Here is a 25,067-nt window from a genome sequence, read left to right on the forward strand (position 1 = left end):
CTCTGAAATTCAATATCACTCCCCCCCCCCATTTTTCATCACTGTTTGAAGGATTCTTCCTCGAAGCTTTTGTCTCCAGCTCTGCTCCTCTCTTCTGGAGAGTCAAATGGCTCTGTAACATCTCTGAGGAGGTCTAAGATCAGTGTCTGAGCTGTTGATGGGGACAGGGCTGGCAGTGGCCAGGGGTCACTGCGTGTTTCATTAATGTCTGAGGAGCAAACATAATGAAAAACTGCCCTGCTTGCTGTAAGCAAACAGCAGATCAAAACTCATCCCTGCTCTGATCTTCCTTATCTTCTTTTCCCCTGGTTTTTGTGATAATCAGAGGGAGATGAACACCATCAAGACTCCATGGCCTGCTGCCCGTCCTTATTGCCTCACACAAAATAAATTGTTCCACTGAACTGCGTTTTATGGCGATTCCTTCTCAATTTTCCTGTATTTGTATTTTCATTGTAGCTGTTCCCAGACAAAGGGGAAAAAATGAACAGATTAAAATGTCTGATGAATTCTCTGAAATGCCAAACCAGCCGAAGTCTTTGACTGTCTCATTGCCAAGGACAACTGAGCTCCTTTGTCTGAAACAATTCTCATAACGCAACGAACAGTTGCAAGAGGAGGAAGCCTGGATGTTTCTTGGGCCCTTCATCTCAGAAGTCTGCACAATTACTGGTGTAATTCTCCTTTCCATGAGTTGCTACAATTGTTTTTGAATTCATCACATCTGAAAATAAAATCTACAGAAAGGATAAATTCTCTGTTGAATTTTCTTCCACTTGGTCCTTCTGTCCATTGCCCAGGAAGATAAAGAGCCCAAGCAGCCTTAGCACAAACACTGGACATTAGGAAATGCCTCCTTGTGGTACTGCTGTCATCACCTGCACAGGAAACTTTAAATGCTCAGAAGGACTTCAACTCATTATTTATAATTACCTTTTTTTGACAGTTTTCTTATTTTTGAAAGCAGCTTAAAAGAAAGCACATTAAAATGGGGGGAAAAAAATCCAAAGACAAAGGAGATCAAAAGTACCTATCAAATGTCTTGGTTCTGGCTGACTTTACCACTGAATAAGTCTTATAGGCTTTTTTTTATTTCTCTTTTTGAGAAATGTAGACCCCAAAGCCCAATTCATCAGAAGAAGCACATTTTAAATAGCTGCTAATGTGCTATTAATGAAGGAAAAGTGCTACTGCACAGCAATCCTAATTACTGTGCAACTGTATTTCATTCTGCACCAGCGAGGAACTGATCATTTAAACTCGCATTTAACAGTTTTGTTCTTATGCAAACACATCAAAAAGAGTCCATTAAGTTCACAGATAGTGAAGATGAAAGCAGAGTTAGAATTTTCTCTGCTTTTCAGTTACAATAAAACTACAGGAGGCAGCTGAAATCTCCCAGCTGGGTGAAGCTCAAAGGGCTGACACAGGGCAAGGTTGGTCACCAAGCCCTCAGTAACCTCTTCCTTCCTCCTCTCTTTCTCTCTTGACCCCCTTCATCCTCCCCTTCACCTCCAGAAAGTTCTGCTCCTTGAAACAGTGGAAAATTTTACATTTCCCTCCCAGGAACATTTGTTCAGCCACTGAACTAATAAATGAAACCCTCGGTTCTGCCAGTGCAATTATCTGCATTAGCAACATATTTATTTTTCATCTTTTCTTTCAGTTGTTTTGCCTTTTAATTACCTTTCCTTGTGATTAAGGATAGTCACATTCTAAATTCAATCACCTTGAAGGATAACATAAAATAGTTTAATCTTTTATTATAAAACTCTTACGTGGGATCTGGTGTTGCTGTAATTTTGCTGTTAAGAAATTGCCCTTTTCCCTTGTCTGCTGCTGCCTTGTCTTTTACCTCTGAACAATAAACTGAGGAACAGTCTCAGTTCCAGGATACAAAACATGTACTTTCTGTACCAGAGCACCACAGTTTTTTCCCTTCTGCTGTTAGATTTGTCTTTTTGTCTGATCAACAAAGAAGGAGCTGTCGTTTTTTGAAAGGTACTCTGAGATGAAGCATTTAAAGTAGTAAAATACTGGTCAGGTCTCTCATAATTTACAGGAGAACCCTGCAGGATGGTTCACTTTTGGTCTTCATGCAGTGAATACAACAATATAATATTAGTGCTGTGTAAACCTACTATGCCAATGGTCTAAGTCTTTAGCAGGTCACCACAGGGGTTTTTTTCAACTTGAAATCAAAGCTCCTCTGTTTCTTTTCTGAATCTCAGTGTAGACTGTATTACCCAAAGAAGTAACTTGCTCAGAGGCAATTTGTCAGTGCTCTCCACCAACAGATTTTGTGTTTTAGCCCAGACATTGTGCTTCTTTAGAGAAGACGAGGAGGAGAAGTGGAACATGTTCTGCCAGTACCTGGGGATTTTGGGTGCCTGGTTTGCAGTTCTCTGCTTGTGACACCCTGAGCTGTGTTGGACAACAAAGACATGCCCTGCCTTGTCCTGTGGGCAAGTTCATCAGGGTATTCCCTGAAATCTCTTCCTCCTCAGGCAATGCTACTGACACCTTTATTTCTGTTTCTCTCTCAGTTTGTGGCTCACCCCAACTGCCAGCAGCAGCTGCTCACCATGTGGTACGAGAACCTCTCAGGCCTACGGCAGCAATCCATAGCTGTGAAGTTCTTGGCTGTCTTTGGAGTCTCCATTGGCCTGCCCTTCCTTGCCATAGCCTACTGGATCGCTCCCTGCAGCAAGGTACAGCCTCAGCAAGGGGCAGGGGGTGGTTGTTTCATCCAGGGGGTGGTTGTTTCATCCAGGGGGTGGAATGAAGTCACATTTTTTTTCCATCACGTTGCTGGGAAGTGATTGGTGGTACCCTCTGGGGTTGCCCAGGGGAGAGCAAGCCTGAGGTGTTGCTTGACAAACACACCTGGGACTAACAGGCATGGCTTGAGATGCAGCCTTTTTAAAGGTGGGATGGTGGGGAAATGAAGTGGGTGACAAGAAAAGAACAGGAAGAAATGGATAGGAGGCAACACAGGAGTGGGGTGAAGAAAGGATAAAAGCCACCAAAATTTGAAATAACTAAAGGAGAAGATCCTCGTTGCTCTTTTAGTGATATTTAAACTCTTGTTACTTTTAGGTACTTTTTGTTGCAGGTTCCTCCCTTCTCCAGGTCTCCTTTCTTCCCTTTCCTTCTCCTTTCTGAGCTTGTGGTTTTAGTTAGTGGAGCATTATTATGGCACTTGGGGCTGAAAGTCTGGCAAGCCCCAGGGAACTTCTTAGTGTTGCAGAGATTAGACTGAATCATACAATCCTGATGCTTTTGAGAGAAAAGATGATGAAACTTGAAATACTGCAGTGTACCTAAATACAGATCAGATGGAGAAGAAGGGTTTTTGAGACCCAGAGGTCAAAGGACCGGAACCTACCTTTAGTTTAGATAAAGATTATGTGGTGTGGAATGAAATTTGTAGAGGTTTCCACCCTGAAAGAGTCTCCTCAAACAAGTGGAGATAAATAGGTGTACGTCTGAGTGATAAATAAGCTACTCTTGCCACAGAAAAAGATCATTTCCCATTCAGCAATAACCAGTAATATCATCCATTACAAGGTAGATATCTTGTGCAGGAGGCTTGTCACAGATATTTAAATTTGATCAAAGTGACCCTGGCACTGATAATATATTCAGTCATGAAAATATTTTTTCCCCTTTCCTCTAAAAACCAGTGAGGAATCCTTTCCTAATTTATCCAGCCCAAAAAATTATAGATCCATGACCAAGTATTAAGGAAAGGATATAATTTGAAAAAATTTATGTTTGCACAATCAGAAAAACAGTCTTTCAGGATGTCCGAGATAATAAAAATTTTTGGTCTCCTCCAAAATAGCTCCAAGAAAAGTACTTTCTCTTAGAGCAATTGGCACTGCAACTTCATCTCCTCAAGGTTTGTACCAGCACAAAGCCCCTCATCTTTTATGGATCACAGACAGGAGCCCAGAGTTGCACAGAGATGTTTGTGTGCAAGCTGGGCTGTGCTAAAGCTGGTTTGGGCTGGGTTGTAAAGGGAATTAATGTGTGGAATTACCACGTGGATTCATCATGGCAGACCCCAGTCTAGCAGGGATTTAAGAAGCTGTTTAATTTCCTTCACCTCTGTTGAATGTGCTGGGAGTCAGCAAACCAGCCAACAGCAGCATTTGTGGTGCCTTCTCAGAATTACAGAGGTCACATTTGAATATAGCAACAGGTGGGAAGAACAATTAGACCAGAAATAAGTGGAGAATTTAAATGAAAGGCATGAAAACTAAGGAGAAATAAACTGAGGTTAAAAAATTTAAAAATAAAATGGTTATACAACAGAAAAAAAGAAATTCCTGAGAAAGTTACGTGTATTTAATTTCTTGAGGTAGGTTTGTTGAAATTAAAAATGGAGGGGAGGGGATTTAACTTCTCATCAGCCTTGATTTCATTACACTAAACCTTTCATGCATTCTCATTTTTCAGTGTTCCTTTCTTCTCATCTCACTTTAGACTGTGAAAAACAACATATAACCTTCTAGCACAGAGTCCAATTGACATTTCTTTCAGGCAGGGACTGTCTTTCAATGCATAGATTTGCCTTGATCAGAACAATGGAGTCTTGATTTTTTGATTGTGAGAGAAATAACTGAATAACAAATGCATTTTCCCCCCCTTGAACTGGTACCTCTCCCTAAATCATCATTATTAAATTCCACGGCTGGGGGTTGATCCATGAGCTTTGGATCCTCTCAAGGTGTAACTGCAGAAAATTCCCCAAAGGCAGCAGATCCACCAAAAGGATGGGGGTGTTAGAGATGATTTGTGTGTGATGCAGAGGATTTGTGATTCTGAGCAGCCCAGCTTTGTCCTGGTCAACTTTACAAGTGTTTTACTTGGTTTTAACTGACGAAAACAATCGTGATACACAGCTGGGTAATGAAACAATTTTTCCATAGTAACAATCAGTTAAGATATTTGACTTAAATCAGGCCTGTTTCAAAAGACACACTGATGCCCAGGAATGAGTCAGGGATTAATTTCTGGACTAAGGCAGTGAGAAAAATGAGGGAAATCTCTGCTGAGGAATACTGCTTATGGGAGCTGTCCTGACCAATACTTCTGTGTGTCACATTCTTAAGATGATCAAATTCTGCAGTTTCACATAGAATAATAGAGGAATTCATATCTCAAAATAATTCCTTCCCTCATGTATCTCAGCAAGAAACTTGTTTTCAAACCTTTCCTCCCTAGCAGAGAATTTTCTTTAATAAAGCTCTGTGGGGTTAGACTGGACCATAACAAATACCCCCTCAAAAACTTGGTAAACAGTATTGACTGGAGTTTGCAACTCAGCTTTAAGTGTCCTTTTGCATTCAGTTGCACAGAAGTGTCTATTTTAAAACCAGTTTTAGTGTCAGTCATTCATTCACCTCTGGGTGCACAAACTGTTGACAAGAGCCATGAAGTTTAAGCCTGTCCTGTCCTGAAATATCCAGGTTGACTCATCCACCTCTTTTAGGCCATGACTCTTGAAATGAAATGTTAGTCTCTGAAACCTTTTTCACTGGTGATCAAAAGAGGAGATAAAAGATTGCAACAGAAAAATTGTACAGTCTGTTGCCTGAAAATACAATGACAAGAGCTCTACTTTTAAAATATTTCCTGTTCCTCAGTGACCAGAGAGCTGGGCTGCTTTGAACTAATCTACTCTTAGAGATAAATAAAAACCCAAGGAATTTCGTTTTTCAGTCTTTTTTTCACATTTGAGGGGTGTTTGCAAAGGGCCCATCCAGGACAGCTCTTCCATTGCTCCCTGTCGTGTCCAACACCACAGGCTGCAGTCCCAGTGCTCCTAAAAATGCTTCCACTCTGACATTTTTGGGAGTACTGCTTTTTTTTTAGTTCACAGAAAATGTAAAATTAAAAGAGTGGTATTTAAATTCATTGACAAAGAAAGCCTCTCAAGAAAAAGGGAACAAATATTATCTGTAGAGAAGAGACCTGCTGCTCTGGTTCTTGGCTTAATGTCCTGAAATAAATCCTTGTGTTCTGGGAGTGATTCCCCAGATTTTGTAGTAATTATGAGAGAAGATTATCAAAGCAAAGTGTATTAAAAGCATTGCTAGAGAATATTTAAACAGAAAGCTGCTTCTTACACATTGATAATGAAACAAGAATTCACCCTTAATAAAAGATTCTAATATATAACAGTGATTTAAGGGTGAGAATTGGGTCCATCACTAGGATTTATAGTGACAAATAAGGACATTCATACTCACATATACAAACAAACATGTCTCTCATATAAATGTCCTGTCTCTTCATTTTCCACCCTCCATATGGCCAGGACAATTAGATGTTACATGTGGGTTTAAAAGAGCAATATAAGATAAAAAATTATGCAGTGCGTAATGTCTAGTAATAGCAAACAACAACTGGAACAAATCTAAACCCTATTTACTTAATGATCCACAATTAAGTTCTGAATCCTTTTCACCTTGGGCAAACCGTAAAAACTTTTGTGGGAAAAAATTCAAACGTTCATATTTTTGCTCTCCTCCAAAACAGCTCCAAGAAAAGTACTTTCTCTTAGAGCATTTGACATTGCAACTTCATGGGAACTTTTATGGGAAAAAATCCAAACGTTCATATATAGGAATAGAATAATATTCAAATTTTTACGGGAAAAAAAATTAAATTAAAAAAATTAAAATTAAAATTTAAAAAATTAAAAATTAAAAAATTAAAAAAAAAACAAACAAGCAGTTAAAATCTTCTGTGTTTTTTGTGTTTCACTGCAGCTGGGACGGACCCTCAGAAGTCCCTTCATGAAGTTTGTGGCCCACGCAGTTTCTTTCACAATCTTCCTGGGGCTGTTGGTGGTGAACGCGTCCGATCGGTTCGAGGGAGTCAAAAATCTCCCCAACGAGACCATCACGGATCACCCCAAACAGATCTTCAGAGTCAAAACAACTCAATTCTCCTGGACGGAACTGCTCATCATGAAGTGGGTGTTGGGTAAGTCAAACCAGACGTCTACAAGCCCTCGGGGGAAATTCGAGCTCTTTAGGAATAACATGACAAAGGAAAAGGAGAAAAAAAAAAGCAAACCCAACAAAAAAACCAAACTAAATAAACAAACAAAAAAAAAATACCCCCAAACCAAGAAAACTCCCCAAAACTGAAAACAAACCACCATAAGCCTGGAGGTTGATGGCAGAATTTTGATTAAAAGAGGATAAAAAACTGTAATTTTTGTCCCTGCTTTTGAAATTATTGAAGGACACTTGGCAAATTCTCACTTTCCTGATTTTCCATTTTCCGTGGTAAATGCTATAGATGTTACCTGTTTGCCTCTGTTGGTTTAATCATTGCATTTTAAAGAAGGTAATATTATAATAGAAAGTTGGAGCCTCAATCTAGGATGTTGCTCCATCTAAAGTGAGCAGAAGGAAGCGTGGGGAGCCTGCCTGATTTATTACCCTGGGATCTTATTATGATCCCATTATAATTCACTGAACCTCAGCTATTTTGTCTGCAAAATGGAAATAATGTTATTGGCCTTTTTTTTTTGCAATGCACTCTGAGATCTAGTGATGAAAACTGCCAGGCAAGTAAGAGTTGGATTTTATGGCATCCCCAGTGTGAAATTCTTGCTGGTGAGAGGACAGCACAGAGCTCAAATCTTGTAAAAGAAATTAAGTTATTCAACAGTTATAAAGTAAGGATTCGTGTGGGTGAACACATCAAGTGCAAAAAGTATGTCACAGGCACAGGTTAAATTTCCAAGGAGTTTTAGGCAGATCCAGATGTATTACTTTTCCTCCAGGCTTCATTTATTCCTGGCAGATCAGTCAGCTTGAACCACTAATCTAAACAAGCTCAGGAGGATTTATTGGGAAATTGAGCTTATCAACTGTGCAGAATCTTTCTCCACCTCTTTTATATCTATTTTTGCTCACCACCATGATTCGGATTCTTTTCTTGCAGCAAATAATTCCACTGTTCCATAAGTACTGATGGCATTAAATCCCCTGAAAAATAGGATAGGGCTGCTCTATCTGATGACTTCCTGGCCACTGTTTCTTTGTTCCCTGTCCCTGCAATAATCAGAATCCCATGCAGGATATTAGGCTAGAAAATACTGAATAGATGCCAGACTGGATAGAGTAAGCCTGTAAGATATATTTTTAAAATGATATTAAAGCAGTTGGACAATATGATTAGATTTTAGACTAGGTATTCTTTCCTTATAGGCAGTAGGTATCCATCTGCTTGGTGAGTTCCTGAGAGATGAAGAAGAAAACATTTCATTTGAAGCGAAGGTTTTCGCTTTTCTGAGAGAAGAAAAGTGAATCATTGTCCAGACTCCTGAGTATAATGAGATTTTCTAATGACTGCCTACATCTGCACTGACAATCTGCTCTGGCCGTTTTACCTGCCTGCCTACAGAAAGCTTCAAACAATGGTTCAGCAATCCTAGAGGTGAAAGTTTGGTGCAGATGGCTCAAAGCTGGCACAGGAACTTGGGCACTTATTGAGCCCCACGTGTGACCTTGAACTTTAAGGACTGTGAAAGCACTAAGGGTGGTGACTGATCAGCTTTTTGGTGCTAAAAGCTTATAGGTATTATAAATATTTATAGGTGAGTAGAAATATAATTAAATAAAAGTGGCTAACATAGATGACTCAGTGGCCTCCTGTGATGGAGTGATTATGTAAGGGGACGAGGGAAGGGCTGCAGATGTCATTTCACTGGACTTCTGTAAAACCTTTGGCACTGCCCCCCATGACATCCTTCTCTCTAAATTGGACAGAGATGCATTTGATGAGTGGACTATTAGGTGGATTAGAAAGTGGTTGGACAGTCACATCCAGAGGGTGCTGATCAATGGCTCAGAGTCCTGATGGACAGCAGGGACCAGTGGTGTCCCTCAGGGGCCCATACTGGGACCAGTGGGATTTAATATCTTCATTGACAAAGGGATCTAGTGCACCCTCAGCAAGTCTGCAGCTGACACCAAGCTGAGTGGTGAGGCTGACACACCTGAAGGATGGGATGCCATCCAGAGGGACCTGGACAAGCCCCAGAAGTGGGCCCATGGGGATCTCGTGATGTTAACCATGATCAGCTTCCCCCTTTGTACATGGGGCACAGCAATTCTGGCTCATGTACCTGGGACTTATCTGTGTCTCCCCTGTGGCCAGGTCTTCCCATCCCTTGCCTTCAGATGAGGAAGGCTGGGATTTTCCTGATGAGTGGTATGGACAAAGTGTGTGCTGAAAGCAGGGAGGTTTTATTGCAAGAGGCAAAATCCCCACTGCTAAAGCAGCCAGGGTAGCCGGGGACTCTGGATAGATGCAGTCTGAGCACTATTAATCTCTTAATCCAACAGCCTTTGGTGGATGCAGGAAGGCTCAAAGGCATCTCTGCAACATCAGTTGCTCCTGATTTATGTCCCAGGCCAGCGGATATAAAATCTGACAAACTGCTCCTCTGTGCACAGGTGGTGAGCAGCACTTCTTGCACACTCCCATTTTTCTTCCAGATGGGCTGTGCCTGTAGCTTAACTCTCCTTCCTCTGCTGAAACCAGACCTGCTCATCAAGGTGACATTTCTGATCGTTCCTGCCGTGGGGGGAATAAGAGACATGCAGGAGCTGGAGAGCAGGAGCTGCTCATATCCCAATGTATATACAATTATCCAGCAGTACTGACTGAATAATTACTGGAACTTTTCTGCTTGTCCTTAATAGACATTTTTAAAAAATGATTGCCACACAGCTGGCAAAAAGAATAATTATAGGCCAATAGTGTGATACTTTCACTGAGTGATTCTAATTTTAGTCAGTCCACTCAGTTTTAGACACTTCTTACTCCATTAATCTGTGACTTAGGTATAGTAAGTGAGCAAGATTAGAAATAAATTTGGATGGGAGAGTTAATATTTCAACCAGAAAAGTCATTTCTGGTCATCAGAGGAGGAGTGCTTTTTTGGGCAATGCTACCACGTGATTTTTCCTGGAGAGCTTTAGTACCTTTACACGACACACACGCGTCACACGCAGGGCTAATGGCTCCTATCCATCATTCCAGGGAATTTAAAAAGCATTTTAAAGCTGGAAATGTTCCTTTAATATTTCATCCTCGCTCCAGGAAAATTCCTGAGAAACCAATTCTTCCACCTGCTCCCTGAGGCTGTTTATTATTAAACCTTGCTCGTGCTGAGTGACAGTTTGGGATGAAGTTCCTGCTTTTACTCAGCCAAGCACCGGCAGAGGTTCCTCTGCTGCCCTCCCTCCGCTCAGCACTCAGATCTCTCCCAAGACAGATCTATACACGGCATAACCTATGTCAGGACACATCTCCAGGGACATTCCAGGGCTGTGGAGGTCACAGGCTGGCTGTGCCTTGGCTGATGGGGGTGTGGAAATCTTAGCTTTCCTTTCTCTCTTTAACTCCTTCCCTGTGCAGATCTGCTGAGTGCTGAGCAGAGGGAGGGCAGCAGAGGAGCCTCCCAGCTCCCCTCCTCGAGTCCCCAGCTGCTTGACTGAGTAAAAGCAGGAACTTCATCCCAAACTGGCACTCACCATGAATAAGGTTTGATAATAAATAGTCTAAGGAAGAGGGTGGAAAAATTGGTTTCTGAGGCTCTCTCTCAAGATAGATCTATACAGGGCATAACCTGTATCAGGGCACATCTCCAGGCACCCACCTGGAGACTCCAGGGCTGTGGAGGTCACAGGCTGGCTGTGCCTTGGCTGATGGGGGTGTGGAAAGCTCAGCTTTCCTTTCTCTCTTTCAATCCTTCCCTGCACACAGGGACTGACAGCAGCAGCTCTTCACTCCTCCACCCTCCGGCTGGATTCCCACTGACCTGTTTCCCTGCCTGTAACCCAGCTTTCCAGTGCCCCTCCTGGGACACCCTGTGCTTCCAGGAGTCTCAGAAGTAGCCAAGCAATTGCATTTCTGTGCCACACCACGACAGCTTCCAGCAGAGAGGATGAAAGGAGTTCACAAGAGGGAGAAGATTGCAGGAGGCCACATGGAAATCGGCAGGCGCTGCTCCTTCTTGATTAAACGAGAATTTTGCTGCTGCTATGGAAACAGGGCTGGGGAGAGTGCAGGAAATATTTATCAGTGGGTTAAATATTCCAACACTTTATCTATTCAGGAGCAGGGTTTGACCCTGGAGCCCTGCTGTGATTGAAGGTTGGGTAAATTAGTGAACCTGCCCTGAATTCTTGCCCACTGAATTCCCCTGTCTGCCCTAGCACTTCCCAATAGGAGATAGATGTCAAAACATTTGAACTCACTGAATTTGGCATTTACAGGTTTATCTGTAAGTCTGTTGTCAGAAATCCTAAATTCGGGCTAAACTTAATGTTTAAAGTGGTAGATCAGAGTCTAATGTATGGAAAATCATTATTTAATTCCAAAAGCTTTATGAAAAGTATTGCAAGGGCAGAACTTCTGTCTTACCCTTTCTTTTATCACACCGAACTTAATCCTGGATCTTTTCTCTTGCACAGCTGTGTTTGCATTCTCAAAATGAACCCACCCACTCCAGGGAAGGAGAAAAACAGCAGCAGGGCAAGTAGTGCCATCTTCAGTGGCACTGTTTGGCAAGGAGATTTTGGGGACAAGAGAGGAAATCCACATTTTTCCCAAATATAGCAGCAACAGGATTTTCTAGTGTCATCAGAATTTCTGAACTGTGCTTTCTGTCATCACCAGAAATCATCTTTGCCATTGACTTATATAGTGATATTTTGAAATTTCTGCCTCATAAGCACAAAAGGACACGTGAGCTAAAACTTTGAAAGAATTTTTAAGAAAAGGTGACGTGAACCATTGTCAAGAAATTACATTTAATTAAAGAGCTATTTGCTTCAATTTTAGAAGCCACTGTTGGCCAGGAAAGAGGTCTGTCTGAACACAAACACACCTTCTGTGTCTGAACACACACACACCTTCTGTTAAACACCTCCTGTCCCCTCCACAGGTATGATCTGGTCAGAGTGCAAGGAGATCTGGGAAGAGGGGCCACGGGAATATGTGGTGCATCTCTGGAACCTGCTGGACTTTGGGATGCTGTCCATCTTTGTAGCATCATTCACTGCCAGGTTCATGGCTTTCCTCAAAGCCTCTGAAGCACAACAGTACGTTGACCAGTACGTTCAAGACGATGACCTCAACAACGTCACCCTTCCCCCTGAAGTTGCTTATTTTACCTATGGTAAGGTACTTTTTGTTCTCTAATACTTCCCGTTCTTTTAGGCTAATGTGTGGCAGTGCTGAAAGCAGGTTTCTTTTTGGGGATATTTATGTGTTTTTTTTTCTAATTAAACCAAATTATTCTTCCCAAGTCTACCCATTCCAGCCATCTTCCTAAACAGTCAGAAAGGATCTGAGCCTCACTCAGTCTGTGATACTGTCCCAAGTCTACATTCAGGTCAATCACATCCTGAAAAAGCAGCTTGAGCAGCAGATAATCAGGAACTGGGAGGGAGCAGAGTATAATTTGCATTACAGATGAAGTAACCTGCTTGGTTTCCCAAATGTGAGAGGAGGGAAATGTGTAATAAATATAGAATGTGGGGCTGCATCTCTAACTGTCGGTGCCCTCTGCGCTTCTGTTACATCCAACACCTGTATAATGGAAATAAAAATAGCAATTACATCCATAAGCTGCTGCTCTTCAAAACCTGTATTTTTGTAGAGCCTAAATCATCTGTAAGTGCTAAAGCAGCAGCAGTGCTAAAGCAGCAGCAGTGCCTGGACAACATTGGTTTTGATGGCTGAAATGGTTTTTCTTTGCTGTACAGTGTGGGGACTGGATCCATTGCACTCCTCTGCAAGCTTTACTTGTCACCCTGAGCAAACCCCAGGAGGACTTTTGCTCACAGGAGCTCCAGAGATGGGCACCAAGGAACACCATTTGCTCCCTAGAGTTGTGAGGTGGTTGTTCCAGTGATGTGCTTGGGCTGGAGAGGGGGATCTGAGGCAGCAGATTTCATCCGCTGTGCTCCACACAGCACTGGGGACATGAGCCCTCACCCCCAGCCTGGTGGTCCCACCAGCTCAACCCCTTCTTAGTGTGTCCCCCCTGAAGGGAAACATCCCTCCTTCTGCCCAGGCAAGAGAGAGGCCACGGAGATGATGGAGTTTTTCCCTCTCTGGTTTGCTGCCGATCCATTGAAAGTGAGTTCATGACCCAAAGGTGCAAAGAACAGAATATCACGATGAGATCCTGTGAATTTCTCTGTCTGCTGCTTTTCCTTTGGTTCAGATTTTGCTGCAAATAATGCCTAAGTTTACTGCTGTGGTCCTAGAGATGTCACATGTTTTAACCCTGAGCCACAGTCTTTTCATCAAGAAGCTCAATTGACACAAAGCCACTCATAAGCCATATTAATATAAATGTTCAAATTTTCAGTAGATTAAGTTAATGATGCATATCTGGTATCAACAAGGAGCTTTTTTAGGTAAAAATATTAGAGTGACTAGGCTGCAAGAACTGGTTTTAACGTAAAGATAATACGAAAATTATACATTTTTATCTGTATTTTATTATACATTTTATACATATTTATATATATATACATATATATCTGCTTTACCTGAACAAATCCTAACTTTCTTATCCAGTGGTGGGGATAGAGATCTCAGTCTCCCTTCCCAAATACTGACACAGTGCCCTGTATAAAATCTATAGCTATACTCCACTGCATTGTGCTTTTGGTTGTCCATCTCCAGAGCTTCACGTGGAAAAGGCACAGCACAGTTGACATTCAACAAACAGAAAATACCGAGTTTGTTTAAAGCCATGCTATTTTTTTGCTGTGTGGCTTCAGTGAATCCCAGTGACTTGTTCATTTCTCATCTTTACCACGTGAAAAACACAACTAACTCACTAATTCTCCAACATGCTGAGGACTTCAGTGCACAATTGTTCCAAAGCTGGGGTTTTTTTGTCTTTAAATCCTGGCCAAAGCCAAGATTTGGTGCAGAAAAGGGTCATTTATGGTGATAGCTTCCACCTACCACTCTTTGTTACTAACACCCCGTGTCCATGTATTGTTTTAGCCAGGAACAAGTGGCTCCCCTCGGATCCCCAGATCATTTCAGAAGGCCTCTATGCCATAGCTGTGGTACTCAGCTTCTCCCGCATTGCTTACATTCTTCCAGCCAACGAAAGCTTCGGCCCCCTGCAGATCTCCCTGGGCAGGACTGTGAAGGATATCTTCAAGTTCATGGTCATCTTCATCATGGTGTTCCTCGCCTTCATGATCGGAATGTTCAACCTTTACTCCTACTACCTTGGTGCAAAGTACAACCCCGCCTTCACCACGTGAGTAGCTGTGGGGAGAGCGGCTGTTCCTGCTGCTCCTGTCTCGGGATCTTTGGGAACTCAGCTCCAAACATCCTCCTCTCGTGTTTTAGGGAGATGTTCCTAAGAAAGCCCAACTGATGTTCCTTGCAACCTGTGCCAAATCTCGTGTGGTTTCTCAGGAATCTAAAAGGGGGAAAGGCTCAATCCCTTCTGGGCCGTTGCTGGTGCTCTGGTGGTTTCTGTTGTGGGGGAATCACACCCAGATTTTGACGGGGAGACACGTCCCACAGCTCCAGCCCTGGCAGCCAGCCCTAGGCCTGAGTGTAGGGAGCTGAGTAAGTTCAGAAATGGTGCTTTCTAGAAATCAAAATAGCAGGTCAGGAAAATGTTTTGTGAAGATGCTCAGTTCAATGTGTCAAGAGATGCAGTGGGGAAGAAGTTAAACCTAAGATTATTGTTCCTAAAACTGCAAGGTGAAATGTATGTAAAATAAGGGAGGATTTTGCTTCTCTGAGAGCCAAGGCTGTGGGTTCAACCCCCATATGGGCCATTCACTTAAGAGTTGGACCTGATGATCCTTGTGGGTCCCTTCCAACTCAGAATATCCTGTGATCCTGTGATCTGTTTTAGGACATCACCTGAGTGCAGCTGTGGTTGTTGGGTGCACTTCTGCAGAGCCAGCTGCTGAGTCATGGTGCTCAGAGCAGGGCAAAACAAACCAGAGTGTCTGGGATGTGGTTTCTAAGTCCTGACAGGGAACTTTTCAGCAGAGGCCATGTGAAAGCTCTGTGCCTTAGGGACACAGTGGGGACTTTCCTGCTTGTCTGTTAAGGAAAGCCTGGCATAATGTTTTCCCCTTTCTGTGAGCTGACTGCCAGGAAAATACCCCAGAGCTGCAGTGCCTGAGCCCACGGTGGTTTCCAGGTGCAGAGCAGACATTTGATGCTGCATTTGATGTGTTAATTCTCTGACATGTTAGACAGAGAGCTTGAGGCTTAGCTCATCACTCCTCTAGGAGAAAGGGCCTTTTCAGCATCATTTCTGTCCTGCAAGTGGCTGTTGCCTTCCAGTTTTACCACACCACCCTCTTGTGCCACATGTAACCTGTAACATTACATTTGCTTCCTCTAGTCGAGCCAAATATGCCTCCTAGGCCTCTCCTGTAGCCTCAGGGGGCATTTTAATGGAAGGATTTTAGGCCAGATGCATTTACGTTTATCTGTGCTCAGTGGTGAGGGAGAAGAAAATTGAGTGTGTGGACTGTGACTTGCTTCAGATTTGAAGAGAGGGAGATGCCCTTGAAGCATAAGACTTAATGAGAAGTTGAGTCACTGCCATCCCTGCCTGCCTGGTGGCACAGCAACCCTCACTTGTGGTGTCCCCCAGGCACGTCACTGACAAATTCCAGTCTCTGATACAATTCTGCACAGTAACTCTCTTATTAGTACTCATTAGCTAAGTGGATCTTCCAGGAGTTGCCATCATTTGATTGAAATAATGAGCAAACATTCACTAAAAATGATGACTGCTCAGTGGAGCAAAGATTGCTTAAATGCCCAGGGGATATTTGTGCTGGGGAGAGCTCTTCCTCCTCAACTTCAGCCTGCTGACTACTTATCCTGGAGGGACTTCGTGTTGTTATAAAGCAAACTTTCCATGAGCATAAATCTTTCTTTTTAAGAATTTGGAAGAGATTTTAAAAATACTTACTTTCTTCTGACTATTTAAACACTCGGGAGTGTCAAACGATGATCAGTAAAAACAAGCCCTTTCATCGCATGAAACAAAGAGAATAGATTTACATTCCTCCTGAAAATCCTTCTTAGACATTCCATTCAGCAAGAAGCCCCCGGGGTAGACAGTCTCAAACAATTTTAATAAGCTAATTACAAGGTTATTTTGGCAGATGGGCAGCCACCAGCTATAGTAATGTTTCCTCTTCTATTTTTTGTGGCTGTCTGTGGGCCTTGATGAAGGTTGTGGCTCCTGCTGCCATTAACTCACACGTGAAAAGGAGGAAGATTTCAGTATTAGTGCTAAAAAAGGAGCTCAGCTGCTCATTCCCTGAAAAATCACCAGGGCTAAGAAGAATGTTACTTAGTTTGGTGTCCTCACAACCCCTCTGTGACTGTGACTTCAGCGACATCGCTGGATGCATTTCCCGGGGGTTGTTTGGGAATTCTAATGAGGATGGGTGACATTTTACAGCAAGCAAGTTTGGCCCTGAGAAATGGGACTGTTTGACTGTGGGACCTGATTCTCAGAGGTCACTTGGGTAGCTGTGACAGAAGAAGACCCCACGGATTTGGGCATTTCCTTGACTGTGGCAGCTTCGAGGGGTGTTGAGTCGACACCTCCCTGGATGGGCCCAGTGGGAACCCTTGGACAAAGAGCTGCTCACTAAAATAACTCCAAATTACACTTTCATGAAAACCACACCTTCCCAGGACAGTATGTAGGCAGAAAAAAGAGTGTACTTTTGTGCAGATCACACTCAGAGGGAATTGCTTGCTTAGTTCTAATGTTAGTTAGTGAATGTTTGGTGCAACTTGACTTTCACCTTTCCTTGCTATTACGTTTCTGAAATCCTGCTCAATTTCTCTTCTGTTGTCACCTACAGAGCAAGAATGTAGCACCCCAGTGGCCTCTGAATCGAGTTATTACACAAAGTTTCTCTCATTTCTTCCATTTTGATGTTCTGGATGCAAAGGAAATAAAAATGTAGTGGGCTTTACTCCACACAGCTGAATATGGAGATTATTTACCTAGCTGTGGGACACTTTAAAAAATTTTTGGAGGTTCTTCCACGCTGAAGATCAGACCATTTCCACCCCCAGCTATGTTTATCTGTTTATCATATGCTGTGTACAGCACACAGCTCTTGAAACAGCCTGTAATTAAGAACATGCCATGCAAACAAAATCGAGATGGAGGCAAGGCTGACTGTGTTCCTCTTGCTTTCTGCATCACAAATCAGGCTGAAGGCTACAACACCAGGCTTTCTGTCTCCCTCTCCCCAAAGGGAAATGTGACTCACTGTTCAGAGCCAATGCTGCTTCAAGGCTTGAAGGCTTATTTCTACTTGTTTTGCTTTGTCAAAATGTGATAGTTTTGTAGATTGTATTGGCTGCACTGCTTTTTTGGCAGTGATAGTTCTCCAGCTCACTTAAGGAAATCAATCTGAAAGGATGCCTTAAGCTTTCTTAGAGAGGAGGGCACAAGACTGACATGAAATCATAGCCTTGCTGTGATCTTTTTTGATAACAGCACACTGCTCTTTACAAAAGTGAGGAAAATCTGTAACTAGCTTATTGTCTATGGTCTGTTTTCTTCCTTGGTGCAAAATCTTGAGGTTTTACTGAACTCTGAGTTCTGAAACAGCCAAACAAACAGAAAATTATCTCAGTTGTCTCCCCACTGCAACAGTTGGTTCTCTCACAGCAGAGAGGGAGATTGCAGCAAACCCACCTCCCCAAGGAGCATCAGTCAATCTGTCACTGCCAGACCCTCCTGCTGCCAGGAGCTGTCAGTCTGGGCAGGACTCCTGACTTCCTCCATCCCTTCATTTGTCTGTCTTTGGGAAGGATAAAACACCAGCTGACCTCGCAGGAAGGGGGTAAATTGCTTATCTGGCAACGACGAGACACATCTTGGAATCTTTGGGAGCTTGGCTCCAAACATCCTCCTCTCATGTTTTAATGAAATGTTCCTAAAAAAGCCCCACTGATGTTCCTTGCAACCTGTGCCAAATCTCCTGGAATTTCACAGGAATTAAAGAGGGAGAAGGAAAGAGCCACCCAGCCTTTTTTGGAGGGTAGGGATAGATTAGTACAAGTCTCCTTAGAAGCATTTCACCTGCAAGAGGGAGTCTTGTGTCTGCCTGGGGGCATTGCTAAGCACCAGTTTGGGGTGCTACAGGTCAGGTCAACCTCTCCACCACCTTCCCAGTCCCACTCACCTGACCCTGGAGATGAGGACTGTGGACATCACACAGGAACCTGCTGCTCTGGCCTTTGTGGTTCTCAGGGTGGTCAAGGCTGCTCACAGTCCTCAATTAACTTTTCAAGGAGAATCTGGCACTGCTGAAGTATAAAGGTTAATGTTCAAGCTGCAGAGAAAGGAGCAGAGCTGACATGTATTAAAATCTGCCAGCAGGGTGGAAAAGCACGGGAACATTTCCAAATGAAAAAGGCAGGTTAATATCAGGGGGGCAGCTGGGCTCAAGGCTGGGGGTTATGGCTTTTAATAGCTTGAAAAATTACTTATAGAATCATAGAACCAGCTGGGTTGGAAGGGACCTCCAAGATCATCAAGTCCAACCCTTATGTGGTGGGTTTCAATGCCAGGGATCTTTGGTGTTCATATGTTCTTTAGCTGGGAAGAACAACATTTATTGAATGGCCAGATTGCTGCCACAGGGTGAAGGGAAGGGAACACATTAATGCCAGGTCAGCTCTGCTGCAGGCCAGGGCAGGACACGGCAGCAGAGTGGCACAGGAGGGGAAATGTCCAGCAAGTGGAGAAGTGGTGGCACCTGTTTGCAGCCCACAGTTCATCCCACAAGTGTCTCTGCAATCCTGCAGAGCAACCAGGGGGTGTGAGTGTGGTGTCAGTGACTCTTGGGATCATGGAAATGGAGGAAAAAGCCACATTTTAAAGGCAGTGGTGCAACATCTGTTTGAAACACCGAAGGTGCACCGGTCAGTGCAGTTACACACTGTAAATATTACACTGAATACTTACTGCAGTCTTACTGCTACTTGTAAATGAAATATGGAATACCCTAAATTATGATGGGCAGTAAATACCAGTTTGCTGTTGCAGAAAGGAACTGCCCAGCCTTTCAAAGGGTGGAAAATAATTTCTCTTGCTCTCACGAACGGTGCAATAGGTGCTGGAGTTTATGTAAAGTTTATTGTTCCTGTAGGATATGTCACTGTTTGTGTCTATAAGCTGTTGTTATAAACAGATTTAGCAGGATTAGTCTGCCACTCTAGCAAAAAAAACATTTCCTCAAAATAATTTGTCAGTGGCATTGTTTCCTTTCCAGGTGCTTGCTCCTGGCAGGCAGGAGCAGAGAGGAAGCAATTAACTGTTAACAGGCTAAGGATTTCTTGGGAAAGGCAAAATGCCTTCTTAATTAAAAATTAAGCAAACTGCTTTCAAAATGTGCCACATCCCTCCTCCTCCTTTTCTTCCTCTTCAGCTGTGGCTGCTCCCCTTCGGCCTCTCATGGCCCTGACTCCTTGGATCAGACTCTCCTTTTGACCTGGCAGTGTAGCCACATTCTTTCCAGCCCCACTTCTCTTTCTCGTTGGCTTATTCCCTTCTCTTTTTCCTATCCTTTATTTTCCTCTGATTCCTTTCTACTTTCAAGCAAGGATAATAATAAAATCAAAATGCCTCTCTGCAACATCTTCTACCACTCTTTATTTTCAATTTTTTGCTACAACTGCTTGGGTGTCTGATTTGCTTGCAGTCCAAAGCAGGATGGGAAGAAAACCAGGTTATGGTCTGACTATATTTGCTCTCTGTGTTCTTTATATTAATGCCACAAATCAGAACTTTCCAGTCCTCTCTTCTGCCCTGGAAACTTTATATAAAGAGGTCAGACTCTTCTGTCTTCTCTGGATGAGAAAAGAATGAGTGAGTAGAAGCAAAAAGCCCTACATAAAAAGTTTCAACCTGCAAGTTTCCCATGGAATTGTTGTCCTTAATAGGGACACAAAATCCATGTGACAAATAATGCACCTGATAAGAACAGATGGAGCAAATCAGGGGACACTGGACCTTTGTAGCATTAATCAGAAATCATATTTCTTTATCAAACGAGGAAACATGATTTGGCACATCCCTGGGTGATGGATAATGGGCTACAATAACTGTGCCAAGACATATATTTATATTAGTGTATTGCTGTTTTATTATTAGCCCCTGGTGCCAACTCTACAAAGCGACTGTTTGCTTTATTTTCAGGGTAGAAGAAAGTTTTAAAACCTTATTCTGGTCAATATTTGGCTTGTCTGAAGTGATCTCTGTGGTGCTGAAGTACGACCATAAATTCATTGAGAATATTGGATATGTGCTCTACGGAGTCTATAACGTGACTATGGTGGTGGTGCTGCTCAACATGTTAATAGCCATGATCAACAACTCCTATCAGGAAATCGAGGTAAGAAAAGAAATTAGGTTACAAACTCAGTGTGCTTAGTTATCACTGATAATGAACATGCTAAAACAAACAAACAAGGAAGCTGTAGCTTATTCCGTGTCCAAGATTAGGATTCTGATCACACATCTTACACTGTGCAAGAGTTGAGGCCGAGTCTGTCCCCAAATTATAATTGAATTAATCATTAACAGTGAATCATTTCTAGAACAACTTCAGCTTCCTTGTTTTTAATGACCCTCTGTGAGTAAACACAATTTCCCTTACATGTATTTAATGAAAGTGGTTCGTGGTATTTTTTATTCCCTGTGTTGGCTGTGATAACTTCTCCAAATGTGTTGTCTTAACTGCATTGTTTGCTTACAACAAAGTAATATTTCATTTGGCTTTTTGCCCTGTTCTCTCTTTTTGCCCTGTTAAACTCTCCAGCCCTTGTAGAACTGAAGCTGGTGTATATATATTTAAAAATTCCATGTTTTCCAACTACCAAGCACACAAAATTGATTCAGATGATTTATTTTTTTTTTTGGAGTCTCTAGGTCTGAAAATTATAACTGCCTGGACATTCACAAAAAACAACTTTTAAAGCATATAAACAGAGCCCTCAAGGAAAAGGAATAGTTTGTCAGAAAGGCATTTGCAGGGTTTACCCAGCCTGGCTCAGTAGTGTGGCTGTTGGCAGAGTGGGTTTTGCTAAATGCTTTAGACATAAACAACTCTCTGCTATTCTAAATAAAGGCAGAAGAAAATACATTATTTGGAGAATGTTAATGTTGAGTCACCTCTTACTTCTGATTTGTTAAATGTCAAACTTCTGCAGTTGGGTTTGTATTAATTAGTTGTCCTAATCTCCCCTCAGAGCCTGACACTGAAAAAGGCCAGAGCTGAAAATATTTTCTCACTGTAATGTCTGATTCATCCATGCACTGTAGTGCAAATATAACTCAATCCTGTGCGTGCTCTAACAAAGTCTAAATGTCAGGGAGACCTTACATGTGCTCCCTGCCCCAGAATCTTTCCTGCTTGCAGACAGCAGAGCCATTTCTCCAAAGGTTTCTAATCACTTAAGGACAAGCATTTTCCTGAATCTTCTTCATTTTCCTGAATCTTCTTCACCTGAAACAAGCTTTACTTCAGAAGGGGTCTCAGTCTCTTGCTGCATTTTCTAGTTCAGTGTAGCAGACAGGGATGCTCTTGAGAGTTTTTGAAGAAAAAAAATCTCTGAAAATACCTGAATAGGTGGCCTATATTAACTTTCTAGTCTAACCTTTGTGATGAGCAGTTCCCTGGCAAAATGCTTTGTCATCCTTCTTGATTGCATGGAAATTTTCAAAACTTGGTTCAAGATTACCTGTAACTATCACCAAGGAAAACAAATGTGAGCTGCCTGGCCCTGATCCTCCTAACTGAGGAAAAACTAGTGCATCTCCTCCTAATTCACTTCAGTTCCTCAGCAGCAATGAGGTTAAAGGCAGTCATACAATCATAGAGTTGTTTAGGTTGGAAAAGACCTTTTAGATCATTGACTCCAACCATTAATCCAGCACTAAACCATGTCCCTAAGTGCCACATCTACATGTGTTTGAATATAGCCCAGGGATGGGGACTGACTGCAGAGAAAGTCCCTTTTGCCACTGTGTTTATCTGAGAGCAGCAAAGTCAGTAGTGACAGAGGATGGACATTTCTTAGGAATTAAATTCCATTAGGGACAGTGGGGACATGATTTGTTTGTCATCTGGAGTGACAAGTCCATGTTCTCCTGCCTTCCATTGAACTTCTCTCTTCAGCTGCTTCTGGTTTTCTTCTGTTTATGCCTCCAGTGCTGGTGTGTCCTGACAAATTTTGCACTTAGGGAAAGAAACATCCTTTTGCCAGCTGTAAAACAGAATTGCTTCCATCAGCAGTACTTCTTAACTGCTTAACAGAAAGGCATTACAACTGTCCACGAGTGATTTAGTCTGTAATTCAGCTTGGGGCTTCTGTGAGGTGGAACCTCAAACCATGAGAAGAGCAAAGGGCAGCAGTGAAGTGAAGACATATTGCTGTAACTGTGACAGAATTAACCTCTGCTGTGTCGTGCCAGTTTTTGACTGAGTTTCAGAGCTACAGGGTAATCAGAGGTTATTAATTTCAGCAGAACACAGATGTAAATGAGTATGGGGTGTTGGCAGACCCACACTTCTATTGAAACCATGTAAACCACAGGGAAGAAGCTTTTCAGCAGCTGCATCTCATCCTTTCTTTTCCTGATAAATGGTCCTGATACATGGCCCTGACCATCCTCCAGTATAAATGCCAAGCAGATCCATAAAATATTTGCTAACTTTGCCCTTGTAACTGGGAAGTGATTCTGGCCCACCTTGACAATTCATGAAGGACATTCACAGGCAGTGCATGATGGACTTTTTCTCCACCTTCAGCAGTGACAGGACGTGCATAGGAGGAGAATTAAGGGGTATTGATCTATGGAAAAGAGGACCCATGAGGAAATGAGCTGGTGACAGGAGAAAGCAGTGACCTACCCTGTTCTGTGGGGGATTCCTGGCTATTGAAGTGGTAGAGGTGACAAACAGCTTTGCAGTTAATCACAGACAGTCTGTTGTTGTGCTCACAACAGTTTCTTCTGCTTTCCATGACTCTGTCTGTGTTCTGACCCATTCATTTATCAGCATAGCACAAAGTGGTTGCTGAGACAATTCCTTTGATATCCAAGGAAATAGGAAATAGTCTAATATTTGGAGGACTTCTACTCTCTGTTTATTCACTGCTTTGTTTAAATTTTCCTTATTTTGGGATTACCACAGAGACATGTTTTGTGCAGGGGCCTTGTTCTGCCAAACAGAATCTGATTCTAGTTAATTCCTAACTGTGTGTTTGTCCTTGTCATAGCTAAATTCCTTCCTATGTACTGATTTGGATGTTGATTTGTTTTTCCCCTCTTGCCTTCCCAAGGAGGATGCAGATGTGGAGTGGAAGTTTGCACGTGCCAAGCTCTGGCTGTCCTACTTTGATGAAGGAAGGACTTTACCTGCTCCTTTCAACCTAGTGCCAAGCCCTAAATCATTTTATTATCTCATACTGAGAATAAAAATGTGCCTCATAAAACTCTGCAAATCTAAGGCCAAAAGCTGTGAAAATGATGTCGAGATGGGGATGCTGAATTCCAAACAACGGGTATGTTTTATCTTCACTTTTCAGCTTCTCATTGCACGAGGTCTGGGCACCAGGGAAGGGCAATTTTTATAAAAGCAGGCACTTTGATAAGGGAGTTTCCCAAGGTCGAGGAGAAGGGCAGAAGCAGAGGCACAACCAGGCTCCCAGCTTGTCTGACAACTCATCCACCCAGCAGGCCTTTATGCCTCTTCAACTCATCCACCTTCCTCAAAGTAGTTTCCAAATTAATTTTACTGTCATTGCAACATTTACTGTCATTACAACATTTACTGCCATTCCAGGTTTGGGAACAAATTTCCAAGCAGGGATTATTAACACTTAAATACCTAAAGCTCTATTTAACAACCTCTCTAGTTACATCTGCCTAGTGATGTGGAGCCACTAATGGGGAGATCCTGGCTCAGCATTTGAAATAGAAATCTGCTTTTGAAATGCTGGCTCCACAGCAGAATGATTTCCTCAGCACCACTGTGTCCACATGGCAAAGCAAGAGAGAGATGCAGGAGTATGCCTGGCATCCAGACCCTTCCCAGGGGAATTAGCCTTGCTCCTCCATGGGGAAATGCCAGAGAAATGAGAGAAAATTATGTTGCCTGTGGAAAATTATTCTCTGCGACACTGTGCAGAGGGTCACTGGGATGAAGCTTTCCCAGCACATAAATTTATGACAAACATATGAAAAATTTATGACAAATCCCACTCCCAGGGCAGGTCCACTTGCTTTGCTTTGGAGAAGAAAACACCAAAAGATTCCCAGGAATTCAGCCACAGCTGCTGCCATTAAAATCTGGGGATTACAGGGCCACAGAATATTCTGAGCTGGAAGAGACCCACGAGGATCATCAAGTCCAGCTCTGAAATGAATGGCCCATGGAGGGATGGAGCTCCCAGCATTATTATTGGGACCCTGGTCTAACCAGCTGAGCTGATCTCAGGCTTTTCAAAAATGCAAGGAGGCAGCTTTGCTTGAAAGTGTCCTGGCCTTTACTTCATGTTCTCAGCTCCAGGTGGGTTTGAAAGAAAAGAGCACCGGGAAACCACTCCTGGGGAAAAAGAAAAGCTCTCCAAAATGTGTGGTCTCTTATTTCTTACAGTCAGGGCTCATGAGAGGTCCTTTAGCCACTTTTAGCTGCCTCAAATAATTCAAAAAGATGATATTTTTTTAAAATTTAAATTTAAATGAAATTTAAAATTAAATTTTGAAATTTAATTTCTACTTCAAGCATAAACCAAAGTAATAAAATTTTCTCTAAGCCTCTCCTTCCCCAAGCCACGTGAGTGAAATTGTCTGGCTTGCCCTTTTTCATGGGACTCATGCAAAATTCATATTTTCCATGGCTTTAACATAAACAATTAAGAGTATCAGTCATTTCTTGCTTGCCTGTTGTTTTTGTTCACAAATCATC

General features: G+C 42.5%; 1 protein-coding gene and 1 long non-coding RNA gene across 6 annotated transcripts in view; one reads left to right on the forward strand and one right to left on the reverse strand.

Annotated features, from left to right (window-relative positions):
- Window positions 1-25,067, forward strand: part of TRPC7 (transient receptor potential cation channel subfamily C member 7) — a 74,577-nt gene that overhangs the window by 37,776 nt on the left and 11,734 nt on the right. For 4 of the 5 annotated variants that reach the window (XM_064672171.1, XM_064672172.1, XM_064672170.1 and 1 more), the window contains 6 exons: window positions 2,547-2,711; window positions 6,783-6,999; window positions 11,987-12,220; window positions 14,071-14,335; window positions 20,294-20,489; window positions 23,440-23,661. In XM_064672171.1, the coding sequence (XP_064528241.1) occupies window positions 2,547-2,711; window positions 6,783-6,999; window positions 11,987-12,220; window positions 14,071-14,335; window positions 20,294-20,489; window positions 23,440-23,661 (1,299 nt within the window). The remainder of the gene's footprint in view (window positions 1-2,546; window positions 2,712-6,782; window positions 7,000-11,986; window positions 12,221-14,070; window positions 14,336-20,293; window positions 20,490-23,439; window positions 23,662-25,067) is intronic. The other variant, XM_064672173.1, reaches the window with a different exon arrangement.
- On the reverse strand, window positions 13,531-18,404 carry LOC135422719 (uncharacterized). The gene is made up of 2 exons (XR_010434549.1): window positions 18,276-18,404; window positions 13,531-17,689 (listed from the first exon to the last, which is right to left on the reverse strand). It is a non-coding gene; the product is annotated as an uncharacterized LOC135422719 (long non-coding RNA).

The sequence above is a fragment of the Pseudopipra pipra genome, chromosome 15, assembly GCF_036250125.1.
Source record: "Pseudopipra pipra isolate bDixPip1 chromosome 15, bDixPip1.hap1, whole genome shotgun sequence".
In the NCBI taxonomy this organism is placed as follows: domain Eukaryota; kingdom Metazoa; phylum Chordata; class Aves; order Passeriformes; family Pipridae; genus Pseudopipra; species Pseudopipra pipra.